Here is a 20,871-nt window from a genome sequence, read left to right as displayed (position 1 = left end):
TTATTAGCTTTGAACTTAAAAAAAACTCCACCAAACAAGGCGAGGGCCACACTCACTTGCCAAACATAAATATCTGTCAATGTTGTCACAAATTAATCTCATTATTAATAATAAAATTAATTATGTTAATGTTATTTGAGCACTTGGTTTAATTAAAAAATTCAGATAAAAAATAATAAAATTTCAAATATTATAAAATTTATTCTCAAGGGATTCATATTCTTTTAGAAATGTGAGATTATCGTAGGGCTTATGGGCACGAGTTTCCTATAGTTTGAGAAAGTAATTTTAACTTAAGTAATAGGAGTCACTTTCATTTTCCATTTCAATTTGTTTCAAATAGTTGAATTATGAGAATCCAAAATTATATTTTCTTGCCATCCAAACTAAGCTTATTAGTAGATGGAGTGGTAAGTTGATACCATTTTTCTCCCTTCAAAAATTACTTAAAAATACCTTGTTTTTTGAGAATCCACCATGATTTTCAAATATTGTTTTAATCATTACTCATAATGATCGTAATTTTATCTTATCTAGATCTAGTGACTCATGTTAATTTAGATAGTTAAAGTAGCATAACAAGAAGCCCAAATTCTTCAGGAAGGACTACACTACTTTGGGACCAGCAAGAGAAGGGAATGAGCTCGGGTGGCCTCATTTCGCCTTACCAACCCTAGGGAAAATCCAACTAGCCTTTCAAACTAGTACATTTTGTAATTGACTCAATAGCTTCTTCAACAAAATTGGTTATTCGATAAAGTTTTGAATGATTTTCTAGTTAGATTGTTCTTGCACATTCAACGTCAAGTCTAGAACAAAAACAAAAAATTACAACTAGTCCAATTTTGCATCCGTGAACGAAAAAAGAGCTCAAATCGCTATATGTAGCCTACATCGGATTAGTGGTCAATCCAAAATTGAAGGGGAAGAGTGGATCATAATGTGGATCCCCAAAATTCATTGGGAGTTGATTCACATTCTTGAGCCAAGTCTGGGAAAGTTTCCCAGTGAATCCGTAGTCCCCAAAAAGGACATCAGTCACGCCTTTGCCTTCACTTCCTGGTAGCCACGCAGCAACAAGAGCATGAATGGAGGGGAGGTAAGGCTCGATCACAAGAGGCCGGCCAGAGATGAGGACGACAACACATTTTACACTCCCGCATACGTTGGTAATTGTGTCAGGACCGGGTTTAGGAATCGTCAAGTTCAAGTTGTCTCCATGAAACTCAGCATAAGGTGGCTCTCCCACAACAACAATTGCATAGTCAAAGTTTTTGGACTTGGCAAAATTTCCGTCGGGGTTCTCCTCGTAGACAACTTGTGTGTTTGAGCTGACTGCAGCTTTGATGGCGTCTAAGATGGTAGTTCCTATCCATTATAAGATGATAATCTCTTGTTAAAAAACTAAAATAAAAGTATTTTCAAAGAACATAAATCTTGAAATTGACAATTAGGATACCGGTAGTTAGCTTGTTGCCACTCATTCCCTGCCAAGTAATAGTCCAACCACCACATTGAAGACCCAAATTGTTTGCATGACTACCGGCAACTAGGATACTTTCCGCATTTCTGGGGAGAGGAAGCAAGGGACTTTCTCCATTGTTCCCGTTCTTCAAGAGCACGAGTGATTTCCTCACGGCTTCCCTTGCTAAATCTCTACGAGCCTGCTCTATTAATGGTTATTGTTTTGTTTTGTTTTTTATCGTATCGAAGACAAGAATAGTTCAAAAACATTTAACAAATAAAGGGAGAAATAAAATGCGAATTATTAGTTCACTAACCTAACTTCCAAGATGATTAACTAGGCTAAAATCCGCCAATGGATTCTCAAAAAGGCCCATAACAAACTTGACCCTCAAAATCCTTTTGACAGCATCATCAATACGACTCATGGGGACAATATTCTTTTCGACTAAGGATGTCACGATATCAATGAAGTCCGTATAGTTGGAAATGGCCATGATCTATAAATTTAAAAAAAAAAAAAAAACCCGAGCAACGTTGGCTTCAAAGTCAGAACTCATTTTCACTTATTAGAAAGTATTGTTTCTACGTAGAAGAGACTACTACCCATGTCAATGCCCACTAGAATCCCCTTTTCCACAGAGTATGTGTAATTTGCAAGGACCGGAGTGGTGATCTTGTCAATAGCTTGATAATGAGAGATGACAAAACCCTAAAAATTTTAACAAATAACTAGTTAGAACTGACTTTTTTGAACTATTATGAACTAGCAGTGTTTTCGTTTCATCAAAATACTACTGAATATACCCTAAATTTAAGGGTGTCCTTGAGGAACTCGGTAACTAGATCACGATTAGCGTGCATTTTCACTCCATTCCAGCTCGAATAAGACACCATGATTGTTCCCACGCCGTTAATGATGGAGTTGTAGTATGCAGGCATGTGAATGCTTAGCAACGTGTGCCAGTCAGTCACGGTGCTGTTTTCATAGATTCCCTTGACTGTGCCACCATCACCCACAAAGTGTTTTGCACAAGCCAAAACTTTATCCCTTTATAAGATTGAAAGAATAATTGGGAATTATGTAAGCGTGAAATATTTATGGTGCGCGAATATCAATAACAAATTATCGAAAAAACAAGCAATTAGGTCCCAAGATAGGCTTACTTTCCACCAACATAAGGAACACCCTTTCGATTAGGGTTCTCCCCTTGTAAACCGATTACCATTTCAGACATTGCTTGTACAATTTTGTGATCCTCGCTATAGCTTTCATAGCAACGACCCCATCTTGGATCTGCATACCTGTTTTATAAATGTTTTTTTAGGATCAAACATTAGATTTTATTTTTTGCAATTCCACTAGTCTGAGAAGCTATTATATTTGGGAACATTGGTTTCTGGATCTGAATGCATGTATGCATACCGCAATGCATGGTGCAAACGCATAAGGAATGCCAGTAGCTCTAACTTCAAGAGCAGTGGCAACACCAATCCTCTTCACAAGTTCTGGATCCCTGCAACATGACGAGTCTATCAATACAATTGTACACACTCTGACAAAATATTTGATGTAGCTCCTGCTTACAATTTTTGAGGCAGAAATAACTTAAATAACATAATTGTTGAAAATAGAGAGATGTGCTTTGAACTTCTGCATCTGATTATTAGTTTTTAACTTGCTAAGAGCTGCACCAAATAAGTCTACACATAGCTAGTATGTTTCCACATGATTAGTTAAATTGTTTTGTTCAACCTGACTTTTCAATGTGTTTGATACCTACAAATTAAAACCCATATGCCCAATTGAGCACTTAATGCATATAACAAACGTAACAAACATATTTACTCACAAATATGCAGAAAAATGAATCAATATCATCATCATCATCGTCATCATCATCATCCTCATCATCAACTAGATTTTAAAAAGTACTTGCCTTGTTGCTCCAAGACCAATGTTATGTGGGAAAATTGTGGCCTTATAGACATTGTTGTGTCCGTGCACTGCATCGATTGCATAAATCATGGGAATTCCAAGGTGGCTTGAGAGCGAACCTCGCTGAAACTGATTCACCATGTTGGCCTCGTCCTCGGCAGAGGCCTCATTACGAGGAACGCTTCCTCCAGCGCTTAGTATGCTACCAAATGCATAATCCCTCAACTTCTCATGGGTGGCATTGGCCTTTTCTATCTGTATCATCTGCCCAATCTTCTCGGCTAGAGTCATCCGGTTCATGAGGTCACGGATTCGAATGTTAAGGGGCTGTTTGGGGTCCTTGTATTTGGTGTGTTCTGATTTTGGTTCTGCCATGGCTATCCATAGGCATAATATGAATAGGAATCCCACTTGGGGAAGAATTGAGACCTTTGGTGCCATTGTTGTAATTCACAAACTTGTTTCACTTTCTAAAATCAAAAACATAAAATCAAGATTCATATTGATCAATTGGATGGGAGTGAAAGAATGTAATGACAGTGGTGCAAACGTGATGCATTTAATCTAATTTTTGGTGATTTGATGAATGAGAATTTTTTTGTTTTTGTTTTTGCAATTTGGTGTATGCAAACAAATATCACACACACACACACACACACACAAAAAAAAAAAAAAAAGCCCTGATCTGAAGAAGAAGGAGAAAAAAGTAATTCTGATGAAGAAAGAAAAGAAAAAAGGCACAAATGCAGCGGATTTACAATTTTACATATAATTTTTTTGGCAATTTGATAAATGAGAGGAATGGGTTGAATTTAAAAACTATTAGCAGTTATTAACTAGGGCAATTAACAAAATGAGTAGCATGACAAAACTTCAAAATTGTAATGAGAGTTATTTACTAGAGTAGATAACCATATGAGCATTTTTGAAGGAAAAAAAAAGAGAGAAAATTTTAAAATTGTTATGACTTGTGTGTTTTATATAATTGAGAGTGATTCTGATGAAAAATATGACACACACAAGATGCATTGAAACCTATAATACGAAATGTGTACATGTTACACATGTATGTAAAGAATTGGAACATGAACATGAGCGAAAGAGAAAGTCAAAGAACAAAACAAAGAAAAAAAAAAAAATTGCATTCAACACAGTAGAGTAGAACACCCCCCCTCCCCCCTCCCCCCCAAAAAAAAGAAAAAAGAAAAAGAAAAAAAAAAGTGGTTTAAAAACAAGTTCTGTTGAAAAACAAGATACATATAGGCGTGCGCATACAAACAAACAAAAAGTCAAACAGTGTTCAAGAAAAGAAGAAATTTTCAAGTACCTGTGATTGACAAGGACGAGTTATTTATTTTTGTTTATTTATAATTTATATATTTTTTTAATACTTTTTTTGGGACAAATAATAAGAATGAAAACTTGAAGAGTGAGATAAGCGAGTGAGTGTATATACATGCATAAAAATTGCATAATTGCTTTTTGTAACTTTTGTTGTGGACATTTTAGGAACTTCAAAAAAATGTGATATGTTGGGTGTAGGATTAATGTTCTACATAAAGAGCACAATCTCAAAGGAAAGGTCGGATATGCAATACACAAACTCTAATAGAGTAGTTTGATTACTATCACTATATATCCAAAGATATGGTACTGCCTTAAGCATTAGGGTGCTCATCTTATGTTAGCTGACCAGAGTATTAATGGTGTACTATTTTACAATTTCATGATCAGTGTGTTATTCATCTCAGTTGATCTCTTTATTAACAACATGGTCCAGTTTTTTTGTCGCACAATAAATAACAATTTTACTAACAAACTCATAAGTTTTACTTAGATCAACCATCACTTAATATAAGCCTACATAAACTTGTGAGTGTATTAAGATAAGGTTGATATGTAGAGAATATATAGCAAGCCATTTACTTCATTAAAGTAGATATATTTCAAAATTTAAGGGCACAATATAACAATAGTATAATATTGAAGAAGCTCTTATGCCAATTTAAATTATTTAGAAGGAAAGCATCTGACAAAATATGTGAAATAGTCAGTCCTGGTTTTTGGAAGTAAAATAAAAAAAAAAACTAGTGACAAGAATAATATAAGACTACACATATTTTTCAAAACAACAAAACCCAACCCTGTTTGGAGATTGTTGATTTCACATTCAATTGAATGATATCTCCCATAATGTAGGGTCACTTGCTATTTTTTTATTTTTTTTTTTACTGATCAATAAAAAATTATTTACAAATATAAAAAAATATATTCAAATTAGATAATTATAGTCCAATAATACATATCAATAAGCCTCCAACAACTAACACTGGAAAGAGTTTATAATGTAAGGAAATAAATATTAATAAAACTAAGAGTGTCCATAACACAGGAAAAATAATCGATATTTATCTTTGAAAACATGTAATACATGACCTCTTAATTAAGAGTGTATAGGAGTGGGGAAAATTGAACTAGTCCAACCGATGAAAAACTTAATGAATTTCAAAATATAATTGAATTTGACTTATTTACCTTTTAAATGAATAAAAAATGAGTATTTATTGAGCGCGAGTAATTTAGTTATTTATTTAATTATTTTTGTTACAAGGGTCATGTTATCGACCGCCCATTGGGCGTTTAGGACAAATAATGTAAAAAATGTAAGAATTTTGATGGGAATTGACTGGAAAATCAAAAAGTCATGTTTACTTTTAATTGTTTTCACAAAATCTTATTTTTTATTTTTTTGGCAATGTTTTCATAAAAAGTGTCACTAATTTTTACTTTTTAGTGAAAGTTTGAAAAATTTGTCATAGAAAAATGTCATTAATTGTTATTTTTTAGTGACAAATTTAGAAAATCATCACAAAAAAATATCATTAATTGTTATTTTTTAGCAAATGATTCATAAAATTTCATAAAAATTCTTTAAGTCTAACTATTAGGATTTTTTAATCTATATAAACACTTGAAGGATTTTTTTTTGATCGGCAAAAAAGAGACTTCATTGATGTAATAGTGTTGGAAATGGTTATAAAATTCTGGATAAAACCAGAATTTTTTCCTATAGTTCGGTCTATTTTTTAGGTGGGCCCCGAGTGTCGGTTTACTCGGGTCAAAGTGGTAATGCGTTCTATGCCGCGTTGTGATTCACGTGGTATATTTGGTTGCTCAAAACCATTACCGAGTGAATGGGAAATTGAAGCCAAAGTGTGCTCCATGGAAATGGAGTTTTGGTGAAAATTCCTTAAGGTTGTAAATTGGCTTGTCCCACATTGTTTTGATGGGAGGTTTTGAAAGGGTTTATAAGGCTTAGGGTGAGATACTTGGGGTGTGCCCCAAGGGGTACCCAAGTGTTTTAGAGGGAGAGGTTATGGGCAAAATGGGCTAGACCCATTGGACCCAAAAATCACCGCACACACGCACCGCCGTCCGGTCGGGCTGGGCTGGGGCGCGGGTGCGTGGTGTGTGGTTGGGTTGGGTTTCTAATCTTCTTGGGCCAAAAACATTTGAATTTAATTTTATTTTTTATTAAAATAAAATCCAAAATTCAAATTAAATTGGTTTGGATTTTTTGTTCATCCAAACAGGGCCCTTCCCGTTTTCAAACAGAAATAAACTGTTTTGGAATTAGTGCACACCCAAACAGGGCCCTTCCCGTAATTGCTATCTGTTTGAAATTCAAAACCCAACAGGTATCATACCTGTTCAATTCAAAACCAAGAGCCACATACCTGTTCAATTCAAATCCAAGAGCCACCTTCACATCTATAAATAGGACCACCCTCATTTGATGTTTTGAATTCAGAAATTCGTATTTCACCTCTGCAAATTATATTCTTCATCTTGCTGCATTTTATTTCCGAAAGAAAGAGTGTAAACACTTAGTGTGTTTGTAAGGCAAACAATTTGTAGTGCTGCTATTGTTTACAGTAAGATCATTTCATCCTGGGAGATAGACGTCCAAATTCTGAAAGCACCGTGGAGAGGACGAATCTGTCTTAAGGACACAGTGTCAAACACTGGACTTGATCAGTAAATAATTCGAAGAAATTAAATCAATTTGATTTTTGTAATCAAACAAATTCTCTCCTTTTCCCTATTTCTTTTAAATTCTATTTGTTGTTGTGTACACAATAGAATTAAATCTTTTAAATACAGTGAAGATTGTCCTACAATCTTAAGACAGATTCCTTTTTGGGTATCTTCATTGTATTTAATTTTCTGTGTTTTCAAATTAATATTCTGGTTGGAAAAACAAATAGTGATTTATGCTATTTGACAGATAGTAGTAATATACTGTCTCTTTTCTTTGACAACAACTAGTAGTACGATACTGGTGTCATTAACAATTCAGAATATTATTTGGTATTACAGAAAATTCTTGTGATATTTTATTTTTCTAGTTTTAGTAACAAGGAAAATAAAATTATTTTGTTGTTATAATTATTTTCTGGTTTTAGTAACTAGAAAATTAATTTGTGTTTTAATTTATTTTCTGATTTTGGTAATTAGAAAATTATTTTGTGTTTGTTCTGATTTTTGTAATCAGATCGTTTTGTGGTATTTTATTTTCTAGTTTCAGTAACAAGGAAAATAAAATTATAGTATTTTCTAGTTTTAGTAACAAGAAAAATAAAATGATTTTGTGTTATAATTTATTTTCTGGTTTAAGTAACTAGAAAATTAATTTGTTGGTTTGGTTTTCTGATTTTTGTAATCAGATATTATTTCGGTATTTTATTTTACTAGTTTTAGTAACAAGGAAAATAAAATTATTTTGTATTGTAATTTATTTTCTGGTTTTAGTAACTAGAAAATTAATTTTGTTAATAAATCATGTAACTCTGTGACTCGGTCACAATCTGTTATTTTTGTAAGTAACTTATGGTTTCGTTTGGTAGACCACTTATTTTTGAACCCTTTGTGAAAAGGTGTTAATTATTTTAACTTTATCATAGTTCATCGTGAGTATACATGGGAGAATTTATTTCTAGAATAAAATATTAGTTTTACAAACTAATTTTAGTTTATTACAATGTGGATTCATAGTCTTGAATTGTTTCTGCACTTGAGTCGGAAAATATATATATATATATATATTCACAAGAACATTTTAATGCATATTTAATTTGTTTATTTATGTACAAATCAAACTTATTAAATGAATGTATGAAGTTTAAAAGTTTGAATGCGTTGGATTTTATTTATGAGTAGAATCCTTTTATTTCATGATGCAAGTGATGGGATCGTGCATGATTAATTTATTTTGTTAATTCATTATTTTTAGTTGATGCGTTTGATATGCATGTATGATATCAACTCAAGTTATTTCTTAACAAATAATTTCAAGTGATTTGGAATGATAAATTGTTATGTCAACTTTGGACATAAGCAGGTTAATTCGAATATTTCCAATCAATTTTGAATGAGTGTTTATACACCAGAAAAATTTAAACATGAAGATGTATGTAATTATATCGGTCTGTTTAATTGGGAAGTAATTTAAGAAATCTTTTATGTTGATTATTGAATTGTGTGATATAAGATGTCATTAATAATTATTTTACTTGCGTAGTAGAATTTGTTAAACCATGAACCATTTTATTAAATATGGGGGTGTATCTCTTGCATTAGTTGAGATAATTTAATTTTCTTCTGTCACAAATATTTTTATGACAGTGACATTTATTTGTTATTAAGTTGCAAGAATGTATACAATCAAATGGGTTTTTGAATTGTTTGATTCTTAGGCAAAATTGTTTATGAGGATATGAGTTTGTTAAAACATTAATTCTGACTTGAGTAGTCATAATTATTTTGGTTTTTTCTTGAATTTGTTTTAAAATTCATTGATTTATATTAGAAGTGATAGGGGTGGTGAATATGATGCACCATTAAATGAATTTTGTGCACAACATGGCATTATTCACCAAACTACAGCCCCTTATTCTCCACAGCAAAATGGAATTGCTGAAAGGAAGAATAGAACCCTAATAGAAATGAAGAATGCCATGTTACTAAGTTCAGGCTTACCACAGAACTTGTGGGGGGAAGCAATATTGTCTGCTAATTATGTTCTTAATAGAATACCCCACAAGAAAACCAAAAGCATTCCTTATGAATTGTGGAAAGGTCGACCACCTTCCTACAAATACTTAAAAGTGTGGGGGTGTTTGGCAAAAGTTGAAGTACCTGTTCCTAAAAAGACTAAAATTGGACAAAAAACAGTAGATTGTGTGTTTATTGGTTATGCTCAGAATAGTAGTGCATATCGGTTTCTGACTTATAAATCAGATATACCTGATATAAATGTGAACACTATTATAGAGTCAAGGAATGCTGTGTTTTTTGAACATGTCTTTCCTTACAAGAAAGGACAGGAATTAAGTTCACAGAAAAGAACTTATGATTGTCCACAAAGTCAAGAGACTAATGACAATCAAACACAAGAGACTAGTAATAGTCTCGACCAACAGGATTTAACTAATGATGAACCTAGACGAAGTAAGAGAGCAAGAACATCAAAATCCTTTGGTCCAGATTTTCTGACATACTTGTTAGAAAATGAACCTCAAAGCTTTAAGGCAGCAATGACAGGTCCTGAAGCACCTTTGTGGAAAGAGGCTGTTAATAATGAAATTGAATCCATTATGCAAAATCATACTTGGGAATTGGTGGATCTTCCACCAGGTTCTAAATCTCTTGGATATAAATGGATATTCAAGAGAAAAACGAAAGCAGATGGTTCAATTGACAAGTATAAAGTAAGACTTGTTGTTAAAGGTTATAGACAAAAGGAAGGTCTGGACAATTTTGACACATATTCCCCTGTGACAAGAATAACATCCATTCGCATGCTTATTTCTATAGCAGCGTTGTTTAATTTAGAAATACATCAAATGGATGTTAAGACAGCTTTCTTAAACGGTGATCTAAATGAAGAGATCTATATGGAACAACCCGAAGGGTTTGTAGTATCAGGGCAAGAAAAGAAAGTTTGTCGACTTGTAAAATCCCTTTATGGATTAAAACAAGCACCTAAGCAATGTCATGAAAAATTTGATCATGCAATGCTTACTAATGGGTTTAAGATAAACGAATGTGACAAATGCGTCTATGTTAAAAACACTGACCAAGGATATGTCATAGTTTGTCTTTATGTGGATGACATGCTTATCATTTGAAGCAGTCAAAACATGATCAAATCAACTAAGCAGATGCTTAACAAGAGATTTGATATGAAAGATATGGGGGTCGCAGATGTTATATTAGGAATGAAAATTACTAAAACATCTGACAGATATGCATTATCTCAATCTCATTATATTGAGAAAATTCTTGATAAATTTATCAAGGATGATTTGAATTTAGCTAGAACACCTGTAGACATCAGTCTTTATTTATCGAAAAATAAAGGTGATGCAGTGTCTCAGTTAAAATACTCCCAAATCATTGGAAGCCTAATGTACCTAATGAATTGTACTCGTCCTGATATAGCTTATGCTATAAGTAAATTGAGTAGGTACACTAGTAACCCTGGAGAAGACCATTGGAAAGCGATCATTCGAGTTCTTAGATATCTAAGATTTACTCGTGATCATGGTTTGAACTTTACTCGATATCCAGCAGTACTCGAAGGTTATTGTGATGCCAATTGGATATCGGATACTAAAGATTCAAAATCCACTAGTGGATATGTCTTTACTCTAGGAGGCGCTGCTGTTTCTTGGAAGTCCACGAAACAAACTTGCATCGCACGATCCACAATGGAATCCGAGTTCATTACTTTAGACAAAGCAGGTGAAGAAGCAGAATGGCTTCGTCACTTCTTAAAAGACATTCCAATGTGGCCAAAACCTGTGCCAGCTATTTGCATTCATTGTGATAGTCAATCTGCAATAGGCAGGGCACAGAATCACATGTATAACGGTAAGTCACGACATATACGTCGTCGACATAATACCGTAAGGCAATTGTTGTCAAACGGAATAATCTCAATAGATTATATAAAATCTAAAGAGAATATTGCGGATCCGTTAACAAAAGGTTTGACAAAAGAGCTAGTGTATAGTTCATCGAGGGGGATGGGATTAAAGCCTATTACATAAGAGTCGTCATAATGGTAACCCTACTTATATGACTGGAGATCCCAAGAACTAAGTTCAAAGGGACAACTAAGTTATGTATGGCTCGCCAGAAATCACCAAGGGATTAAAATTCCTACCCATTCCTATGGTGAGAGTGATATCTGCAACATATGTTGTCTGCAGGGGTATAAGGATAAGCTTTGCTTTTAATGATTACTTATATCTTGATTAAGGCATAAAATCAAGACGAGTATAAAGAGATACTCACAATAAGAATCACCTATATGAGTGTTGAACTGGGGCCGGTTCTATGAGAATGAAAAGGCTAAATTCTCTAGAAACACTTATGAAAACCAGGTGCGTTCAAGGCCAAAATGAACACAACAGTGAGAACCACGATGTGTTAGAAGATATTTTGTGTGAAATCTATTGTCTTGGCTTACACAAACGGCTGAACAATTCAAGGCATCGCGTCCATTGGTTAGCCAGTAAGTCCGATAGGTTATCACTAGGGAAGGTTCAAAGCCGAAAACTACCTATCCTGATGCAAGATATTTTCGACTTATACTCTTTCGTTAAAGTCTGCATATTGTTGCATTTCCGTTGTCATCAAATTCCATTCATATGGGGGATTGTTGGAAATGGTTATAAAATTCTGGATAAAACCAGAATTTTTTCCTATAGTTCGGTCTATTTTTTAGGTGGGCCCCGAGTGTCGGTTTACTCGGGTCAAAGTGGTAATGCGTTCTATGCCGCGTTGTGATTCACGTGGTATATTTGGTTGCTCAAAACCATTATCGAGTGAATGGGAAATTGAAGCCAAAGTGTGCTCCATGGAAATGGAGTTTTGGTGGAAATTCCTTAAGGTTGTAAATTGGCTTGTCCCACATTGTTTTGATGGGAGGTTTTGAAAGGGTTTATAAGGCTTAGGGTGAGATACTTGGGGTGTGCCCCAAGGGGTACCCAAGTGTTTTAGAGGGAGAGGTTATGGGCAAAATGGGCTAGACCCATTGGACCCAAAAATCACCGCACACACGCGCCGCCGCCCGTCCGGTCGGGCGGGCTGGGCTGGGGCGCGGGTGCGTGGTGTGTGGTTGGGTTGGGCTTCTAATCTTCTTGGGCCAAAAACATTTGAATTTAATTTTATTTTTTATTAAAATAAAATCCAAAATTCAAATTAAATTGGTTTGGATTTTTTGTTCATCCAAACAGGGCCCTTCCCGTTTTCAAACAGAAATAAACTGTTTTGGAATTAGTGCACACCCAAACAGGGCCCTTCCCGTAATTGCTATCTGTTTGAAATTCAAAACCCAACAGGTATCATACCTGTTCAATTCAAAACCAAGAGCCACATACCTGTTCAATTCAAATCCAAGAGCCACCTTCACATCTATAAATAGGACCACCCTCATTTGATGTTTTGAATTCAGAAATTCGTATTTCACCTCTGCAAATTATATTCTTCATCTTGCTGCATTTTATTTCCGAAAGAAAGAGTGTAAACACTTAGTGTGTTCGTAAGGCAAACAATTTGTAGTGCTGCTATTGTTTACAGTAAGATCATTTCATCCTGGGAGATAGACGTCCAAATTCTGAAAGCACCGTGGAGAGGACGAATCTGTCTTAAGGACACAGTGTCAAACACTGGACTTGATCAGTAAATAATTCGAAGAAATTAAATCAATTTGATTTTTGTAATCAAACAAATTCTCTCCTTTTCCCTATTTCTTTTAAATTCTATTTGTTGTTGTGTACACAATAGAATTAAATCTTTTAAATACAGTGAAGATTGTCCTACAAATAGCACAGTACAAGGTACATACAAATTACAACAATAAAGAAAGGCAAGTGTAAAAGCATCACGATGAGCTAAATCATCCAAACTATGTTGGCACCAAAAATCCCATCCTATCATTTGCTAGCACCCCTAGAGTTAGCGAGCAACCAACCAAAGAAACAGAAAAAAAAACAGAACAACTACCAACTACCACCTACAGACAGCCAGCCTTAGTAACAGAGCATAAGTGCACCAGAATAACAGACTCATCCACCAGTGCATCAATGCAGAACACCACAACCAGAATAACAGACTCAGCCACCCAAAACAGATAGCATAACAAATAACAGAAATAGATAACACCACAAACCATCAGTGCATCAATGCAGTCTCATCCACCAAACCAGACTCAACATGCATCACAATGCAGCAATGCAGGAATGCATCAATGTATCACAGTGCAACAATGTATCACAGTGCAACAATGTATCACAATGCAGATCAGCAATACTAGCCACACAGCAACGGTGACCTTCCAAAATTGCCAACTCCTCCCCTAGCAAACTCCACCAGCAACTTATAAACAAAACACCAGCAAACTCCTAGAAACAACAACATACACTAAGTGATTAACACCTAAGGTAGCAACAAACAGCACCAAAAATTGTACCCTCAGCAGTAGCATCAATTATAAGATACGAAACTATGCATCAAAACAGAAAACATACTGCAAACACATCATCAATACCGCAGCAGGACGAAGTTGACTACCTGCAGAAACAAACCAGATAAACTGCCCCCTGCTGCCCTATGCACTCTATCAGATGAGCAACACAATAGAATACCCCATCCATATCCTTCCAGCCAAAACCCCAACAGTTGCCCAAATTTGCACTTAGTGACAAAACCCATTAATATCTAATCTGTTACAGGATGGACATAAGTCCTGCACCCTAACAAACAGCAACAACACCAGCAACCATCAAGCAGCAACACAATAGCAACATCACAGCAACATAACATCACAGCAGCATCTCAGTAACAAGAACAATAATATCTTACCAACAAAACAACTGCATCAACATCTCAGCAGAAAACAGGGTCCCTGGTCTGCTACAGATTGTTAACAAGGTCATGAACTGAATATTTACACTTAAAGTAGTGAGATCTCAACCATAAGGCCAACCTAACTTTAAGTAGCTCACATAGCTCATCCAGATGGGGTTGACCCCATTAAATACACATTCATTTCTAGCTTTCCATAAAGACCACATAATGGCACTAGGAATAGATTTCCACATCATCCAATAAAATTTCTTAAATCGAAACCCAGCCCACCAACACAGCAACCCCTCAACTGAACCAGGCATTACCCACTGGAAGCCCCACCAAATTACAATAATTGACCATAATCTCCACATTGTTGGGCAGCATAGCATCACATGATTCAAAGACTCACCTTCAGAGTTACAAAACACACAGAGAGTACTAGTATCCTCACGAATCACACCAATTCCTTGTAAAAAATTTGATGACTTAATTCTACCCTTCTATGCTAGCCATCCAAAAAATTGTGCTTTCGTAGGAGAATTTTTTTTTCCAAATAATACACAGAGCCTCAACGACAGCTCCAATCTCCTGTTGATTATACACTGAAGCCACACTAAACTAACCTGAAGGCAGTGCTTTCCATTTAAGGCAATCATCAACATTCAACACAACAATTTGAGTTGTGTTTAAGTGTGCAATAAGTTCACCCACCTCAGCCATCTCCCATTCCCTTAAAGGCCTTCTAAACTGAAAACTCCACTCCACAGAGTTTCCCCTTTGAGCCAACATCCCTCGCAAATAAAACATCTTTGTTTGTAACCAAATGAAACAACCTTGGGTAAACTCTTTGAAACATTGATTACCTATCCACTTATCAACCCAAAACCCGATTCTAGTCCCATCACCAATAGCAAATTCCACATTTGAAAAATAAAATTGCCTGAGCTAGGGATTGGAAGCTACTACACGAACAATGTCCCCCCAAACCCTTAATACTCTAACTGAGTTTTCTAGAAACGGGAACCATCTACCAGCAGACATCGGGTATTTGGAACATATTACCTTTTTCCATAAGGCCTTATCTTCATTTGCAAACCTCAACCACCACTTAGATAGCATACAGTCATTAACATCCCTAATCCTCCTTACGCCCAGCCTGCCTTGGTTTTTACTTTTAGTAACGTCCTCCCATTTCACCAAATGTAATTTCCTTTTTAAATCTGAACCTCCCCAAAGAAAAGCAGCCTGAACCTTATCAATAGCCTTTGCCACACCTTCCGGCATTTTAAACAAAGATAGGTAATACACAGGCAGACTTGATAGCACTGATCTAATGAGAGTTCGTCTACCACCAAACGATAGCAGCGGCCTTTTCCACCCTGCTAATCTGGACTTAAACTTTTCAACAACAGGTTTCCAAGTCTTCAATCTCCTTGGACTAGCCCCCAATGGCAAACCTAAGTACTTGAAAGGTCATTTGTTGTGCAGTCGAGCTGTAAAATCACCAATGAGCCCCTCTTCCACACCTACCCATAAACACAACTTTTATGGAAATTTATTTTTAGACCAGACATCAACTTTGTAAAACCCAAGTTGTGTATAGGATTATTTTATTGGATAGATTAGTAATTAAATTAATTTATATGGGTCATTTATTAATATCAAAGAAATTAGTTATGAGATGGCATTATATTTTCTATTACTTAGATGGGTAATTTTGTAACTTTGAGAAATTAGGTTAATAAGCCCACCTATTGTGGCTTTAAGTCTTGGGAAACAAACAAAATAGAGGCTGGGAATTGCTCCATAGGCGGCTAGGGTTTGAGAAGGTAAAAGAAAAATTAAAGAAAAGAAAACAAAACCAAAGTGAAGAAGGAGGATTCATAGAGTGGTGATTTTTCTTTATTCATCACTTAAGGTAAGATTTATTTTATTGTATTCTTATCTATGATTTTGGTGTTAATATATCAATAGATGATTTTATGGGCATATATGATTAAATAGATATATTGATGTAGTCTATGTTGGGGGTCTCGATTTTGCTCAATTTTAGAGTGTATTTTGCATCCCGTTTGGGTGGTTCATATTTTGAGATTGATATGTGATGGGTTAAGTTTAATGGTGGTGTATTTGTGGGATACACGATTGACTACAAGCAATTACAAATTTTTACATGTATATAAACAACAATAGAATAATATGGGTTGAGAATTTCTGAAGCCGTGATGGCTTTGCTTTGATGCTAAATCGTGGGAGTTCCTAATAGACTATTGGGATAATTTATTCTATTGTTGTTACAAGAAGAGATGGATGGGTGCACATAATAATTGTTTAAGCGGTGTAATATTTTATTAGGTTTGTGAGATTGAGGTGGATCTTGGTAATTTGAGATTAGCTTGGAAAATATTATTTTAGCTGTTTGAAGGTAAGTAACCCTCTATCACTGTTGGTTCATTTTTTTTTTATTCCTATCGAATCGTTTAAAATCATAAAAATTTATTTATAGCCTTCATGTTCTCTTATAATAAACTATGGGTCAAGTATAAAACAACATCGAATATTATTATGAAAATTATTTGAATATTTGGTGAAACTATTCTGAAAATTGTACTAAACGTTTATTCTGAAAATATCGAATGTTTTATTTAAAAGTTGTGTATTGTTTGAATTTTGAACATCACTCTAGTCTGACTATGATTTGGACCCTAGCCAATGGGGATTATTTATTGGCACAGAAACTAGTTTCTTTTGGGGCTTTACCACAGGCCTATGTGTGGTTCTGGGCCTTGTCACGGGCTAAGTGACCGTAGTCATTAAGACTTGGGTTTTGTGAATCAAATCATTGAATCATCTGAATATCGAACCATCGATTTGAACAACGAATTACTTTAAATTATCTTGTTGGGTTTTCATTTAAAATGTATTGTACATTGTTTATTTTTAGCTATGAAACCACCTTACAAATAATTGTTCATTTATTGAACTGTAGAAAAAATTATATTTATTGGTTATCGATTTATTTATTTATTTTTGTATACTTGATCCAGCTAGCATTGATGGTTGGTTATTTACTGGGCTATCTAGCTTACCCTTATTTTTTTCAGATTCTGAAGAGTAGAGCTGTGCGGGATTTTTTACATGTGGGAGTGCCGAGAGTAGGACCATGATTTAAGTACTTAGATTATTGTTTTGTTAGTGGATTAAATTAGTGGACTTGGTGGACATTTTCATATAAGAACTATTTATTTTTATGGATTTTGGCATTATGGCAATTAAGGATTTAATTTGAGTATTTTACATTGTGGGTTATGTGATTGGATTCTTAGCCTTGCATGCTCACTTATATGAGTGTGCGGCGTTGTCACGGAGCTTGAGGCGTGACAATTTTGTGGTATCAGAGCCAAGTTATAATTTTAAAGACTGGTATAGAATAGTAGTGAGATTGGGTAGATATAGGATTGGGAACGCTTATAATTTAGTATAATGTTAATTTTAATTACATGTTATAGGGACTTGAGAATAGAATAAGATGAGGTTTTATTATTGTTGCATATAGGTTGCAATGAAACATGAGGAGACATTGGCAAATCTCGTGTGGTTAGTATAGATAGCAGGAGATTGCTTGTAGACTTGACTGTTTTAGATATGCGGGACTTTGACATAATTCTTGGAATGGATTGGTTGGCAACCAATTATGCTTTTGTTGATTGTTGAGGCAAAGGGTAGTATTTCAATTTCCTGATCAACCAGAATTTTGTTTTGTGGGTAGTGGAGTTAACACTCCTCCTTTGGTAATCTCAGCTTTGCAAGCTAGACGATTGTTGAGGAATGGTTGCAAGGGTTATTTAGCTTCTGTGAGAGATATTTGTGAGACTGAATTAAAATTAGAGGATATTCTAGTTGTAAAGGAATTTCCTGATGTTTTTCCTAACGACTTACCGGGGTTGCCACCAGATAGAGAGATTGAGTTTGCCATCGAATTGATACCCGGCACGGGTCCTATCTCCAAGGCTCCGTATGGGATGGCCCCAGCAGAGTTGAAAGAGTTGAAGGAATAATTACAAGAGTTACTAGATAAGGGCTTTATTAGGCCTAGTATTTCTTCTTGGGGTGCGCCCGTTTTATTTGTAAAAAAGAAGGATGGTAGTTTTCGCCTTTGCATTGATTATCGAGAGTTAAACAAGGTGACAATTCAAAATAAATATCCTTTGCCTAGGATAAATAACCTATTTGATCAATTGCAAGGAGCACAAGGCTTTTCTAAGATTGACCTTCGTTCTGGATATCATCAGTTGAAGGTTAAGGCGGAAGATATACCTAGGACAGCCTTCCGAACTAGGTATGGACATTATGAATTTTTAGTGATGCCGCTTGGGTTGACCAATGCGTCTGCAGCTTTTATGGATTTAATGAACAGAGTATTTAAACCTTTCTTAGACCAGTTTGTGGTAGTTTTTATTGATGACGTTCTTGTGTACTCGAAGAGTAAAGAGCAGCATGAAGAACATTTGAGAATAGTGTTGCAGTTATTAAGGGAGAAGAAATTATTTGCTAAATTAAAGAAGTGTGAATTTTGGCTGGAGAGTGTACCATTTTTGGGTCATGTGATATCTAAAGACGGGGTGTCTGTTGACCCCAAGAAAGTGGAGGCGGTGGTCGAGTGGAATAGGCCTACTAGTGTCACTGAAATTCGTAGCTTCTTGGGTTTAACAAGTTATTATAGAAGGTTTGTTGAGGGATTTTCTCGAATTTCTATGCCTTTGACTCGTTTAACACAAAAAAGGAGTTAAATTTGAGTGGTCTATGATTGTGAGAAGAGTTTCCAAAATCTAAAGGGTCGATTGGTGTGTGCTCCAGTACTTATAGTTCTGTCCGGAGATGAAGGTTTTACCATCTATAGTAATGCATCCAAGATGGGCTTGGGTTGTGTCCTGATGTAGAACGATAAGGTAGTGGCATATGCGTCTAGGAAGTTAAAGCCATATGAGTAGAATTATCCTACGCATGATTTGGAGTTGGCTGCCGTGGTGTTTGCATTGAAAATCTAGAGGCACTACCTGTATGGGGTGAAATGTGAGATATTCACTGATCATAAAAATTTGAAATATATTTTCACTCAAAAAGAATTGAATATGAGGCAAAGGCGATGGTTGGAGCTATTAAATGACTATGATTTGACTATTAATTATCATCCAGGAAAAGCCAATGCAATGGCGGATGCCTTGAGTAGAAAGACCTCCAGTAATTTGGCTACCTTGATCACTGACCAAAAGAATATCTTGGAGGACTTGCAGAGGTTGAATATTGAGACTAGATGGCATAACCATGGAGTGCAGTTGGCAAACCTTAGAGTTTAACCCACATTGATTGATAGAATTAAAGATGCTCAGGGAAGATATCCTCAGTTGCAAAAACTTAAGCTGAAATGGAAATAGGGCTACAGATGGAATTTGTATGCATAAAGATGGAACCTTGAGATTTGGAGAGAGGTTGTGTGTGCCTAATGATTTAGAGCTCAAGAGAGAAATCCTGAGAGAAGCTCACAGTTCAGGGTATACTGTACATCCAGGGAGCACTAAAATGTGTAAAGATTTGAAAAGGAACTTTTGGTGGAATAATATGAAGAGGGAAATTGCTCAGTATGTTGCTCAATGTATGGTATGTCAACAAGTGAAAGTTAAACATCAGAGACCTGTAGGTAAGTTACAACCTCTTCTTATTCCCAAGTGGAAGTGGGAATATATTACCATGGATTTTGTGACGGGGTTGCCTAGGACCCAAGGTGGTAACAATGCTATTTGGGTTATTGTTAATCGATTGACCAAATCCGTTCACTTTCTAGCTTTTAAGGTAGGGTTCTCCTTAGAGAAGTTTGCAAAATTGTATATCAAGGAGATTGTGAAGTTGCATGGTATTTCGGTGACCATAGTGTCTGATAGAGATAACAGATTTGTATCTATGTTTTGGAGGAGTTTGCATACAACTTTGGGCACTAGTTTGAATTTTAGCACTGCCTTTCATCCTCAAACTGATGGACAATCAGAGAGAGCTATTCAAACCTTGGAAGACATGTTGAGGGCTTGTGTTATTGATCTTGGAGGTTCTTGGGATGAGCATTTGGCCTTAGTGGAATTCTCCTATAATAACAGTTATCATGCGAGCACTCAAATGGCACCATATGAGGCTTTATATGGATGAAAGTGTAGATCACCTATTTGTTGGGATGATGTGGGTGAAAGGAAGTTATTAGGGCCTGAGATTGTGCAACAAATAGTGGACAAGATCAATCTTATTAGAGAGCGACTTCGCACGGCACAGAGTAGACAGAAAAGTTATGCAGATAACAGGAGACGCAATTTGGTGTTTGGGGTTGGAGACCATGTGTTCCTTAAGGTGTCTCCTATGAAAGGAGTAATAAGGTTTGGTGTTCGTGGTAAATTGAGTCCTAGATTTGTTGGGCCATTTGAGATTTTAGATCGAATTGGTGAGGTAGCTTATAGACTTGCCCTACCACCTTCACTAGTTGGAGTTCATAATGTCTTTCATTT

General features: G+C 35.5%; 1 protein-coding gene and 1 long non-coding RNA gene across 2 annotated transcripts; both read right to left on the bottom strand.

Annotated features, from left to right (window-relative positions):
- Positions 1-730: 730 nt before the first annotated feature.
- Positions 731-4,575, bottom strand: LOC114265697 (uncharacterized). Its single transcript, XM_082907287.1, is given in 8 exon segments — positions 731-1,368; positions 1,460-1,664; positions 1,782-1,964; positions 2,054-2,176; positions 2,272-2,515; positions 2,632-2,771; positions 2,885-2,981; positions 3,405-4,575. Coding segments are annotated over 8 exon segments (1,911 nt in total). The 5' UTR covers positions 3,845-4,575; the 3' UTR covers positions 731-889.
- A 9,006-nt stretch (positions 4,576-13,581) lies between these two features.
- LOC145808005 (uncharacterized) lies at positions 13,582-19,277 on the bottom strand. The gene is made up of 2 exons (XR_014351470.1): positions 14,022-19,277; positions 13,582-13,875 (listed from the first exon to the last, which is right to left on the bottom strand). It is a non-coding gene; the product is annotated as an uncharacterized LOC145808005 (long non-coding RNA).
- Positions 19,278-20,871: the final 1,594 nt, after the last annotated feature.

This window comes from Camellia sinensis, chromosome 14 (assembly GCF_055761805.1).
Source record: "Camellia sinensis isolate YWXY chromosome 14, ASM5576180v1, whole genome shotgun sequence".
Classification (NCBI taxonomy): Eukaryota; Viridiplantae; Streptophyta; class Magnoliopsida; order Ericales; family Theaceae; genus Camellia; species Camellia sinensis.
This window is presented reverse-complemented; position numbering and strand designations above follow the sequence as displayed.